This window comes from Panulirus ornatus, chromosome 20 (assembly GCF_036320965.1).
Source record: "Panulirus ornatus isolate Po-2019 chromosome 20, ASM3632096v1, whole genome shotgun sequence".
In the NCBI taxonomy this organism is placed as follows: domain Eukaryota; kingdom Metazoa; phylum Arthropoda; class Malacostraca; order Decapoda; family Palinuridae; genus Panulirus; species Panulirus ornatus.
Window position 1 is genome coordinate 44,631,262 of NC_092243.1, and position 12,850 is coordinate 44,644,111.

A 12,850-nucleotide genomic window follows, 5' to 3' on the forward strand; every position below is an offset into this window, starting at 1 on the left:
AGCTGAGAGGAAATGTGAATAAGAGCAAGGTTATTAGGTTCAGTAGGGTTTAGGGACAAGTTAATTGGGAGGTAAGTTTGAATGGAGAAAAACTGAAGTGAAGTGAAGTGTTTTAGATATCTGGGAGTGGATTTAGCATCATATGGAACCATGGAAGCAGAAGTGAGTCACAGGTTAGAGGAGGGGGCGAAGGTTCTGGGAGCATTGGAGAATGTGTGGAAGGTGAGAACGTTATCTTGGAGAGCAAAAATGGGTATGTTTGAAGGAATAGTGATTCCAACAATGTTATATGGTTGCGAGGCATGGGCTATAGATAGGGTTGTGCGGAGGATGGTGGATGTGTTGGAAATGTAATTTTTGAGGACAATATGTGGTGTGAGGTGGTTTAATCAAGTAAGTAATGAAAGGGTAAGAGAGATGTATTAATAAAAAGTGTGTGGTTGAGAGAACAATAGAGGGTGTAAAGAAATGGTTTGGTCACATGGAGAGAATGAGTGAGGAAATATTGACAAAAAGGTTATGTGTCAGAGGTGGAGGGAACGGAGAGAAGGGGGATACCAAATTGGAGGTGGAAGGATGGAGTGAAGAAGATTTTGAGCGATCGGGGCCTGAACATACAGAAGGGTGAATTGGGGAAGAGCAGTGGTTTCAGAAGTGGTAAAGGATGTGTGGATCAGATGTTTGCTTTGAAGAATGTATGAGAAATACTTAGAAAAACAGATGGATTTGTATGTAGCATTTATGGATCTGGAGAAGGCATATGATAGAGATGCTTTGTGGAAGGTGGATGTGTTGGAAATGAAATGTTTGAGGACAGTGTGTGGTGTGAGGTGGTTTGATCAAGTAAGTATTGAAAGGGTAAGAGAGATGTGTGGTAATAAAAAGAGTGTGGTTGAGAGAGCAAAAGAAGGTGTATTGAAATGGTTTGGACACATGGAGAGAATGAGTGAGAAAAGATTGACAAAGAGGATATATGTGTCAGACGTGGAGGGAACATGGAGAAGCAGGAGACCAAAGTGAAGGTGGAAGGATGGAGTGAAAAAGATTTTGAACGAAGGGGGCCTGAACATGCAGGAGGGTGAAAGGCATGCAAGGAATAGAGTGAATTGGAACGATGTGGTATACCAGGGTCAATGTGCTGTCAATGGATTGAACCAGGGAATGTGAAGTGTCTGGGGTAATCCATCGAAAAGTCCTGTTATCTTTTCTTTGTATAAATGGTTGCATAAGTAAAATGTCTAAATGTGAGGGTTACCTGAAGGCCTTCCACTACAGAATAACCCAAGGCTGTTCTCTATAGGGATTGGAGGCATTATCTAATATCTGATAGTACAGTAAGTGGATACCATTTTCCATAACGTTCTTTGTTATCTACTGGGTTGATGAAATGGAATAGCAAGCCAAGGATTAATAATTGTATTTAGATTCCCTAAACTCTATCTAAGACTAGTATTAAGGCAACTGATGTAATGTAGGTGGGGTAGACAAAACCTGGTTGTATGGGTCTAGTAATGACCTCAGTCAGAGTTCTAACAGAACACTATAATTCTGTCTTCACAATCATAGATGAAATATTCAAAGCCAATAACATCCTTTCTGCAAGTGGTACTTGGTTCTCTCTGGAATTTAGAATGCTTCTAATGCATCCTCTTGATTATCAAATAATTCATAGCTCTTCCCAAACCTTGTTATTTTTATCGAACATAATCAGGCAAGTTAAATTCACAGATGTAAATATATAGAGCCTAATGCTATCCTTTTGGCAAAAAGTACTCCCCACTCTGTAAACCCAAATTCCACTCCAGAGTACACAGACTTCAGTCTGTTAGACCATATAAGAATATAGTGAACTTAAAAACTGGTTCACTACACAATGTTCACTTAAGTGAATGGAGTCCTGCCCAAGTATTTGACACCTACAATTGCAGGTACACGTACAAATGAATTTCCAGAAATATAGGAGTGTCAGAGTCAAATATGGATTTTATGATAAAATGAAAGGCATAAGAGTACTCTAATGGAGAAATGTCTGATTATAAAGTTAAGGTAGACATGAATTTTTTTAAAGAAAGCCAAAATATTAATAATTCTATATAATTTAGTTTTTTATATCTAAGGAAGCCAAATTATTTTAACAATATATAAGTAATTTCAATATTTTAGATATCTTTTTCATGTGAAAAACAGTTGAATAGCCATTATGTTCTTATGCTTTAAAAATTCCACAAAATCAGACAAACACCGCTCTTCTTTCTCATTCCAAACACATAACACCTACATATACATCTTATAATTCATAAGTCTTTCATTGAGTAAAATGGATATTGCCTAAAAGTATACATTATTCCATCAGCGATTTGGATGTCTCAAGTGAAGATAGCGAGAGTGATGATGAAGCATCGTCTGAGAAGGGAAACAGTAGTAGTGACAGTGAAAAAGGCAAACAGGAGAAAGATGATACATCCATTAAAAACGGCAAATGTGGAGAAAGTAGTAGTTGTAGTGAGAACACTGAGAAGAATAATGATCGTGACATTGGTGATGATTCTCCAAGCACAGATGACAGCCTGCCAGCTAATTCATCAAAAAGATCTGGTTCAGACTTGAGTGACAAGTGAGTACAGCAGTTTTTCATTTGTGGTTTTTCAAATGGATGGATCTTACTTTCTTTTTCTACCCTACCAAGATACCTTGGCAATTTTCACATTTCTAAAAAACAATGCTATTTGTACTGCTGAGAAAAATAATACATAAGAAAGCTCAAATTGTTTTATTCTTATTGTCATGAAGTAGAGCACAAAATTAGTTTAACACATTCATATTGTAAAATTCTTCGTTTTTGAAAAATGTTATACACAGATTTATGTTAAATTAGAAAGACACGTGTTGTGACAACCTGTGATGACTGTTATGGTAAAAGACATATTAATGATCTTATTTTGGAATTGACACATGGGAGATTATCTTAGCACCCTTAAGTATTTTTACACAATCCATGTGATCTTAAGTATATCACATCCCCATATTCAGATAGGCCTATTCTTAGAGAAAGTGTATGTAGTCTCATGAATTAAGTTTAACACTGGAAGGAGGAGTTAAAGATTTTTTCAGGGATGATTATAACTTTATAGCTTTGCCCTGGCCCAGCCTTTTGGCAAAATGATTGGAGCAATAGATAGTATTAGTAAGTAGGAATGTTAGAAAAGAGTTTTTGGTAGAACCATTGGGTTGAAGTAGTAGTAGCTGAAGTAGCTGGAACATTAAGTAGAAGCAGTAGGTTGTAACATCAAGTAGGAATATTAGGTAGACACATTCGGTAGAAGCATTTGATAGGAACAATAGGTAAGAACCTATGAAAACACTATGCTGGAGTTGATCTCTGCCAGTGGCCTGTTAAGGGTGAGAGTCTAAAAGGCTAAAAAGCAACACTGGAGTTCAGCAATTATGGAGACTCTTGCCGTGGCCACCCCCTTAAGGGAGTTCCCAAAGGGAACAGGCATCAGAGATATATATATATATTTTTTTTTTTGCTTTGTCGCTGTCTCCCGTGTTTGCGAGGTAGCGCAAGGAAACAGACGAAAGAAATGGCCCAACCCACCCCCATACACATGTATATACATACATGTCCACACACGCAAATATACATACCTACACAGCTTTCCATGGTTTACCCCAGACGCTTCACATGCCGATTCAATCCACTGACAGCACGTCAACCCCGGTATACCACATCGATCCAATTCACTCTATTCCTTGCCCTCCTTTCACCCTCCTGCATGTTCAGGCCCCAATCACACAAAATCTTTTTCACTCCATCTTTCCACCTCCAATTTGGTCTCCCTCTTCTCCTCGTTCCCTCCACCTCCGACACATATATCCTCTTGGTCAATCTTTCCTCACTCATTCTCTCCATGTGCCCAAACCATTTCAAAAGACCCTCTTCTGCTCTCTCAACCACGCTCTTTTTATTTCCACACCTCTCTCTTACCCTTACGTTACTTACTCGATCAAACCACCTCACACCACACATTGTCCTCAAACATCTCATTTCCAGCACATCCACCCTCCTGCGCACAACTCTATCCATAGCCCACGCCTCGCAACCATACAACATTGTTGGAACCACTATTCCTTCAAACATACCCATTTTTGCTTTCCGAGATAATGTTCTCGACTTCCACACATTCTTCAAGGCTCCCAGGATTTTCGCCCCCTCCCCCACCCTATGATCTACTTCCGCTTCCATGGTTCCATCCGCTGCCAGATCCACTCCCAGATATCTAAAACACTTTACTTCCTCCAGTTTTTCTCCATTCAAACTTACCTCCCAATTGACTTGACCCTCAACCCTACTGTACCTAATAACCTTGCTCTTATTCACATTTACTCTTAACCTTCTTCTTTCACACACTTTACCAAACTCAGTCACCAGTTTCTGCAGTTTCTCACATGAATCAGCCACCAGCGCTGTATCATCAGCGAACAACAACTGACTCACTTCCCAAGCTCTCTCATCCACAACAGACTTCATACTTGCCCCTCTTTCCAAAACTCTTGCATTCACCTCCCTAACAACCCCATCCATAAACAAATTAAACAACCATGGAGACATCACACACCCCTGCCGCAAACCTACATTCACTGAGAACCAATCACTTTCCTCTCTTCCTACACGTACACATGCCTTGCATCCTCGACAAAAACTTTTCACTGCTTCTAACAACTTGCCTCCCACACCATATATTCTTAATACCTTCCACAGACCATCTCTATCAACTCTATCATATGCCTTCTCCAGATCCATAAATGCTACATACAAATCCATTTGCTTTTCTAAGTATTTCTCACTTACATTCTTCAAAGCAAACACCTGATCCACACATCCTCTACCACTTCTGAAACCACACTGCTCTTCCCCAATCTGATGCTCTGTACATGCCTTCATCCTCTCAATCAATACCCTCCCATATAATTTACCAGCAATACTCAACAAACTTATACCTCTGAAATTTGAGCACTCACTCTTATCCCCTTTGCCTTTGTACAATGGCACTATGCACGCATTCCGCCAATCCTCAGGCACCTCACCATGAGTCATACATACATTAAATAACCTTACCAACCAGTCAATAATACAGTCACCCCCTTTTTTAATAAATTCCACTGCAATACCATCCAAACCTGCTGCCTTGCTGGCTTTCATCTTCCGCAAAGCTTTTACTACCTTTTCTCTGTTTACCAAATCATTTTCCCTAACCCTCTCACTTTGCACACCACCTCGACCAAAACACCCTATATATGCCACTCTATCATCAAACACATTCAACAAACCTTCAAAATACTCACTCCATCTCCTTCTCACATCACCACTACTTGTTATCACCTCCCCATTTGCGCCCTTCACTGAAGTTCCCATTTGCTCCCTTGTCTTACGCACTTTATTTACCTCCTTCCAGAATATCTTTTTATTCTCCCTAAAATTTAACGATACTCTCTCACCCCAACTCTCATTTGCCCTCTTTTTCACCTCTTGCACCTTTCTCTTGACCTCCTGTCTCTTTCTTTTATACATCTCCCACTCAATTGCATTTTTTCCCTGCAAAAATCGTCCAAATGCCTCTCTCTTCTCTTTCACTAATAATCTTACTTCTTCATCCCACCACTCACTACCCTTTCTAATCAATCCACCTCCCACTCTTCTCATGCCACAAGCATCTTTTGTGCAATCCATCACTGATTCCCTAAATACATCCCATTCCTCCCCCACTCCCCTTACTTCCATTGTTCTCACCTTTTTCCATTCTGTACTCAGTCTCTCCTGGTACTTCCTCACACAAGTCTCCTTCCCAAGCTCACTTACTCTCACCACCCTCTTCACCCCAACATTCACCCTTCTTTTCTGAAAACCCATACAAATCTTCACCTTAGCCTCCACAAGATAATGATCAGACATCCCTCCAGTTGCACCTCTCAGCACATTAACATCCAAAAGTCTCTCTTTCGCACGTCTGTCAATTAACACATAATCCAATAACGCTCTCTGGCCATCTCTCCTACTTACATACGTATACTTATGTATATCTCACTTTTTAAACCAGGTATTCCCAATCACCAGTCCTTTTTCAGCACATAAATCTACAAGCTCTTCACCATTCCATTTACAACACTGAACACCCCATGTATACCAATTATTCCCTCAACTGCCACATTACTCACCTTTGCATTTAAATCAACCATCACTATAACCCGGTCTCGTGCATCAAAACCTCTAACACACTCATTCAGCTGCTCCCAAAACACTAGCCTCTCATGATCTTTCTTCTCATGCCCAGGTGCATATGCACCAATAATCACCCATCTCTCTCCATCAACTTTCAGTTTTACCCATATTAATCGAGAATTTACTTTCTTACATTCTATCACATACTCCCACAACTCCTGTTTCAGAAGTACTGCTACTCCTTCCCTTGCTCTGGTCCTCTCACTAACCCCTGACTTTACTCCCAAGACATTCCCAAACCTCTCTTCCCCTTTACCCTTGAGCTTCGTTTCACTCAGAGCCAAAACATCCAGGTTCCTTTCCTCAAACATACTACCTATCTCTCCTTTTTTTACATCTTGGTTACATCCACACACATTTAGACACCACAGTCTGAGCCTTCGAGGAGGATGAGCACTCCCCGCGTGACTCCTTCTTCTGTTTCCCATTTTAGAAAGTTAAAAAATACAAGGAGGGGAGGATTTCTGGCCCCCCGCTCCCGTCCCCTCTAGTCGCCTTCTACGACACGCGAGGAATGCGTGGGAAGTATTCTTTCACCCCAATCCCCAGGGATAATATACATATACATGCATATATATATATATATATATATATATATATATATTTTTTTTTTTTTTATACTTTGTCGCTGTCTCCCGCGTTTGCGAGGTAGGGCAAGGAAACAGACGAAAGAAATGGCCCAACCCCCCCCATACACATGTATATACATACGTCCACACACGCAAATATACATACCTACACAGCTTTCCATGGTTTACCCTAGACGCTTCACATGCCTTGATTCAATCCACTGACAGCATGTCAACCCCGGTATACCACATCGCTCCAATTCACTCTATTCCTTGCCCTCCATTCAACCTCCTGCATGTTCAGGCCCCGATCACACAAAATCTTTTTCACTCCATCTTTCCACCTCCAATTTGGTCTCCCTCTTCTCCTTGCTCCCTCCACCTCCGACACATATATCCTCTTGGTCAATCTTTCCTCACTCATCCTCTCCATGTGCCCAAACCACTTCAAAACACCCTCTTCTGCTCTCTCAACCACGCTCTTTTTATTTCCACACATCTCTCTTACCCTTACGTTACTCACTCGATCAAACCACCTCACACCACACATTGTCCTCAAACATCTCATTTCCAGCACATCCATCCTCCTGCGCACAACTCTATCCATAGCCCATGCCTCGCAACCATACAACATTGTTGGAACCACTATTCCTTCAAACATACCCATTTTTGCTTTCCGAGATAATGTTCTCGACTTCCACACATTCTTCAAGGCCCCCAGAATTTTCGCCCCCTCCCCCACCCTATGATCCACTTCCGCTTCCATGGTTCCATCCGCTGCCAGATCCACTCCCAGATATCTAAAACACTTCACTTCCTCCAGTTTTTCTCCATTCAAACTCACCTCCCAATTGACTTGACCCTCAACCCTACTGTACCTAATAACCTTGCTCTTATTCACATTTACTCTTAACTTTCTTCTTCCACACACTTTACCAAACTCAGTCATCAGCTTCTGCAGTTTCTCACATGAATCAGCCACCAGCGCTGTATCATCAGCGAACAACAACTGACTCACTTCCCAAGCTCTCTCATCCCCAACAGACTTCATACTTGCCCCTCTTTCCAAAACTCTTGCATTTACCTCCCTAACAACCCCATCCATAAACAAATTAAACAACCATGGAGACATCACACACCCCTGCCGCAAACCTACATTCACTGAGAACCAATCACTTTCCTCTCTTCCTACACGTACACATGCCTTACATCCTCGGTGTATATATATATATATATATATATATATATATATATATATATATATATATATATACACATACATACGCACATATACACACATATACATATATATACATATGAAAAATGTAAGAAATAATTTAGAAAACTGAAACTGAAAACAAGTAACATCAGTTGCTTTATGTCACAAAAGAAATCAAGCAGCTTTGTTAGAAAAGAGTGATTTCATCAAAAACCATGCAGAGAATCATTTTTTAGAAAAGAGTGATTTCATCAAAAACCATGCTGAGAATCATTTTTTAAGAAGAGGTCCTCTAAATGGTTTACAATTCTACATCGAATGATGGTTTCCATAAGTTTTCCAACAACACATGTTAAGGCAGTTTTCTTTCCACTGGGGTACAACCCCATCAGTGCCATGTGATTTAATTTTTGCTAGTAATCGTTAATATGGAACCTTACTAAAAACTTTTTGAAAATCTAGATAGATGGCATCAACAGCTTTATATCTAAAAGAAATCAAGTAGATTTGTCAGCCATGAGTGATTGCATCAAAAACCATGCTGAGAATCGTTTATTAAGGGAAGTTCTTTTAAATGGTTTAAATGGTTTACAGTTCTGTCTCAAATGATGGTTTTTTCATAAGCTTTCCAACTACAGATGTTAAGCTAATAGGACAACAATTTCTGGGCAGTTTAAATGGTTTAAATGGTTTACAGTTCTGTCTCAAATGATGGTTTTTTCATAAGCTTTCCAACTACAGATGTTAAGCTAATAGGACAACAATTTCTGGGCAGTGACTTATTACATCTAGAACTTTTCCTGTAGCAAATGACTTATTGGAAAGGGCAGTCAAGGGCTTAATTTACTGGAAAGAGCAGTCATGGGCTTAACAATCTTATTTTTCACCCCCTTCAATGTTCTTGGATGAACCTTATCAGAGCCTGATGTTTTCTTGATTTTCATAGTCCATTTATTGGTGAAAGTATGTCTTTGGCATTCATATCAGTTTATTGAAGAAGGTTCCCCTCTTTTATCACTGAAACTGGATTTGGGACATGGGTGGTGTCTTCAGTCATAAATACAAATGCAAAAAAAGGTATTTAATGTTTATGCCATAGCATCATTTTCTTGAACCAAATCACCGTTTTCCATAATTAATGGACCAATTGACTGGATAATGACTCTTTAGCTTTTAGCATAACAATAAAACTTCTTTGGGTTTCTTCTGCTATTTTCATCAATGTATGCTTCATATTGATGTTTATGTTGTCGTATGAATCTCTTACTGTCTCTATGCAGATTTATATAACTTACTCTTATCAGGATGATAATTGGATTCTCCGAGTATCTTATCTTATAAGTTACTTTCTTAGACAACAGGCACTTTTTTATTTCACCATTCCACCACCTTGGTTTCATCTCAGAAGTAGACCGTCTACTACACATTTGTACATCCCCTCTACAGCTTTGAAGGTTTTTGTGAAGCTTTCCTGAGCTACAGTCATGTCATTTCATTGACTATATCATCCCAGTTTGCCTGTCAAGAGCAATGCAAAGATAATTAGGATTTGAACATTTAAAATCAGGTATTTTTTCTCAAGTCATGTTGATTATAACATTGCATGCAGTGTTGAAAGCAACATAAGAGTAAAAATCATACTTTTGCCATTTCCCACATTAGCAAGGTAGCACCAAAAACAGATGAAGAAAAGGCCTCATTCACTCTACCATTCTCTAACTGTCATGTATAATGCACCAAAACCACAGTCTCCTATTCACAACCAAGCTCTAAAGACCATTCTTTGGTTTTCCCCAGCTACTACAAATACCCTGATTCTGTTCACTGACGACACGTTGCCCCCTGTATACCACATTGCACCAATTCTCTCTATCCTGTGCATGCCTTTCACCCTCCTGCATCTTCAAGCCACTCAAAATATTTGTTACTCCATCCTTCCATCTCCAGTTTGATCTCCTTGGCCCCTTCACTACTAACAAATATATTCTCTCTGTCAACCTCTCCTCTCAAATAACTCTCCATTTGTCCAGACCATTTCAGCTTACCCTCTTTAGCTCTCTCAACAACACCCTTCTTATCAACACATCTCTCTCTTACCCATTTATTACTCAGTGATGAAACCATCTCATATCACACGTTCTCAAACATTTCATTGCCAGTGCATCCACCCTCCTCCACACATTCCCATTCATAGCCCATGCCTCACACTATACAACATCGTTGAAACTACTTTACCTTCAAACATACTCAATGTTGTCCTTTCAGATAACAATTTCTTTCCACACATTCTTCATTGTCCCCAGAATCTTTGCCTACTCACCCACCCTATGACTCACTTTCTCTTCTATAGTTCTATTCACTGCCAAGTCCACTCTACAACACCATTTACTCCAACTTTTCTCCATTCAGACTCACATCCCAACTTACCTGCCCCTCTGTGCTCCTAAGCTAAATAATCTTACTTTTATTCACATTTTCTCTCAAAGTCCTCCTTTTACACACTTCCTAACTTAGACACCTACTTCTGCTTTTTTTCTTGAATCTACCACCAGTGCTGTGTCATCAGCAAATAACAACTGACTCACTTTCCAGGCCTCCCTCATTCCACAAAGACTGCATAATTACCACCTTTCTTTGAGTTCCTTGCATTTACTTCACTCATCACCCAACCCCTTCTGCAAACCAACCTTCACCAGAAACCACTCCCCTCCTGTCTACCTACTCACACAAAATCCTTAGTCTCGATAAAAGCTCACTGCTTCTGTTAGCTTTACTTCAACACCATTTATCTCTATTAACCCTATGATATTCATTCTCGAGATTCATAAATACCACATACAAACCCTTCTGTTTCTTATTTCTCAGGCACATTCTTTAATGCAAAAACCTTATCCATGAATTCTCTACTACTCCAGAAACCATATTGTTCTTCCAAGTCTGATGCTCTGCATAACCCTTCATCCTTTCAATCAACACTCCCATAAACTCACCAGGCCTATTTATGAATATCTGATGCCTGTTCCTTACAGGAAATGCCATCAAAAAGAGTCTCTGCTTACCCCTGTCCTTCTGTGCCTCCCTCACATACACCATTCCACACATTTTTCCTTCATTTCTTTCCCTCCAGTACTCTTCCACTCTGTTTGTTCTAATTGTCTGTTCAAGTTACAGGTGGTCTATCTCACACACCAACCCCTTTAATCATGCTATCATACACTCTCCTTGTAAACACCCCATCATGCATTCTTTCCACAAACCCAAACCATCTCCATTCCACAATTCATTGCCTTTGCTTTCCCAGCCATAGCATATCTCTCATACATCCCCTCTTTTCTTTCTTTAGTCCATCTAGTCATACCCCATGCTCCTCTCAAATAGCTCATTTCTGTGACTCATTCCATGTCCATGTTTCAGCTGCATAGGTCAGGATCAGGACTATCTATCTATATCTCTAATGCCTGTTTCTTTCTTCACTTCCTTTCTTACACCTCTACCCTTCATTATTTTGGTAAGGGACCCAGTAGCTCTTCTACCTTGTACTGCTCTCCCTGATCTCCTTCCATATCACCAAACTTACCCAAGATAGTGTCCAAATACTTAAATTCTGTCACCTCTTCCAGTTTTTCTCCCCCCATATATGTAACATAGTGTAGTACACTTTCTTCTTTCACTTGATAGGGCTTGGTGTAATCTACACTTTCACCAGTTCTCTTGAAACACCATTACTTTAATTCTACTCACGTTTACCTTCAATTGCCAATGCTTAACACACATCATAAAACACACAACCTCCTGCATCTCTTCTTCGCATTAGGCAAACAACACAGTATCATATGCAAACAGGCTTGTCACTAGCTACCATACCTCATCAACACACTCCACCTCTGCATTACCCTTTCCCTAGTTTTGCAGACATGTCTCTCATCACTCCATCCATATATATGTTAAAAAGCCACAGTGACATCACACAGCCCTACCTCACACTCTAATGTATATCAAAACTTTTGCTCAACTCTCCATCCACTCTTACACATGTATTTGCTCCTTTTCAGAAGACTTTTATACCATCCAACAGTTGTCCCCTTATCCCATATATCCTTAACACATCCCGTAAAGCATTCCTCTTGATTCAGTCATATGCTTTCTCCTGATCTATAAAATCTTCATACAGCTGCTTACCTTTCATTAGACACTTTTTCACAGTCGTTCTAACTGCAAAAATCCCCTACCTTTCCTAAAACCCCCTTGCTCCTCACGTATTCTGCATCCAGTTACTTTCCATCACTCTATCAATCAGCAGGCTGGTATACATTTACCCCATATATCCTTAACACATTTAACACATCCCATAAGGCATTTCACTCGACTCTGTCATACACTTTCTCCAGATCCATAAAAGCTGCATGAAGCTTCTTACCTTTCACATGATACTTTTCCACAGTCACATTCAGCAAAAGTCTGATTCACAATTCCCTACCTTTCCTAAAACCCCCTTGCTCTTCACTTATTCTGCATTCATTCACTTCTATCACTCTATCAGTCAACACTCTTGCATACACTGTTAAGCTTAACACTTTTATTCCCCTATAATTACTATAATCATGAGAGGCAAGTGTTTTGGGAGCAGCTGAATGAGTGTGTTAGTGGTTTTGATGCACGAGACCGGGTTATAGTGATGGGTGATTTGAATGCAAAGGTGAGTAATGTGGCAGTTGAGGGAATAATTGGTATACATGGGGTGTTCAGTGTTGTAAATGGAAATGGTGAAGAGCTTGTAGATTT

General features: G+C 40.0%; 1 protein-coding gene and 1 long non-coding RNA gene across 2 annotated transcripts in view; one reads left to right on the forward strand and one right to left on the reverse strand.

Moving 5' to 3' along the window:
* Positions 1-12,850, reverse strand: part of LOC139755973 (uncharacterized) — a 166,339-nt gene that overhangs the window by 140,367 nt on the left and 13,122 nt on the right. The window lies entirely within an intron of this gene.
* Positions 1-12,850, forward strand: part of LOC139755972 (splicing regulator SDE2) — an 87,265-nt gene that overhangs the window by 47,566 nt on the left and 26,849 nt on the right. The window contains exon 7 of the mRNA XM_071674818.1: positions 2,354-2,614. Coding sequence (XP_071530919.1) covers positions 2,354-2,614 — 261 coding nt within the window. The remainder of the gene's footprint in view (positions 1-2,353; positions 2,615-12,850) is intronic.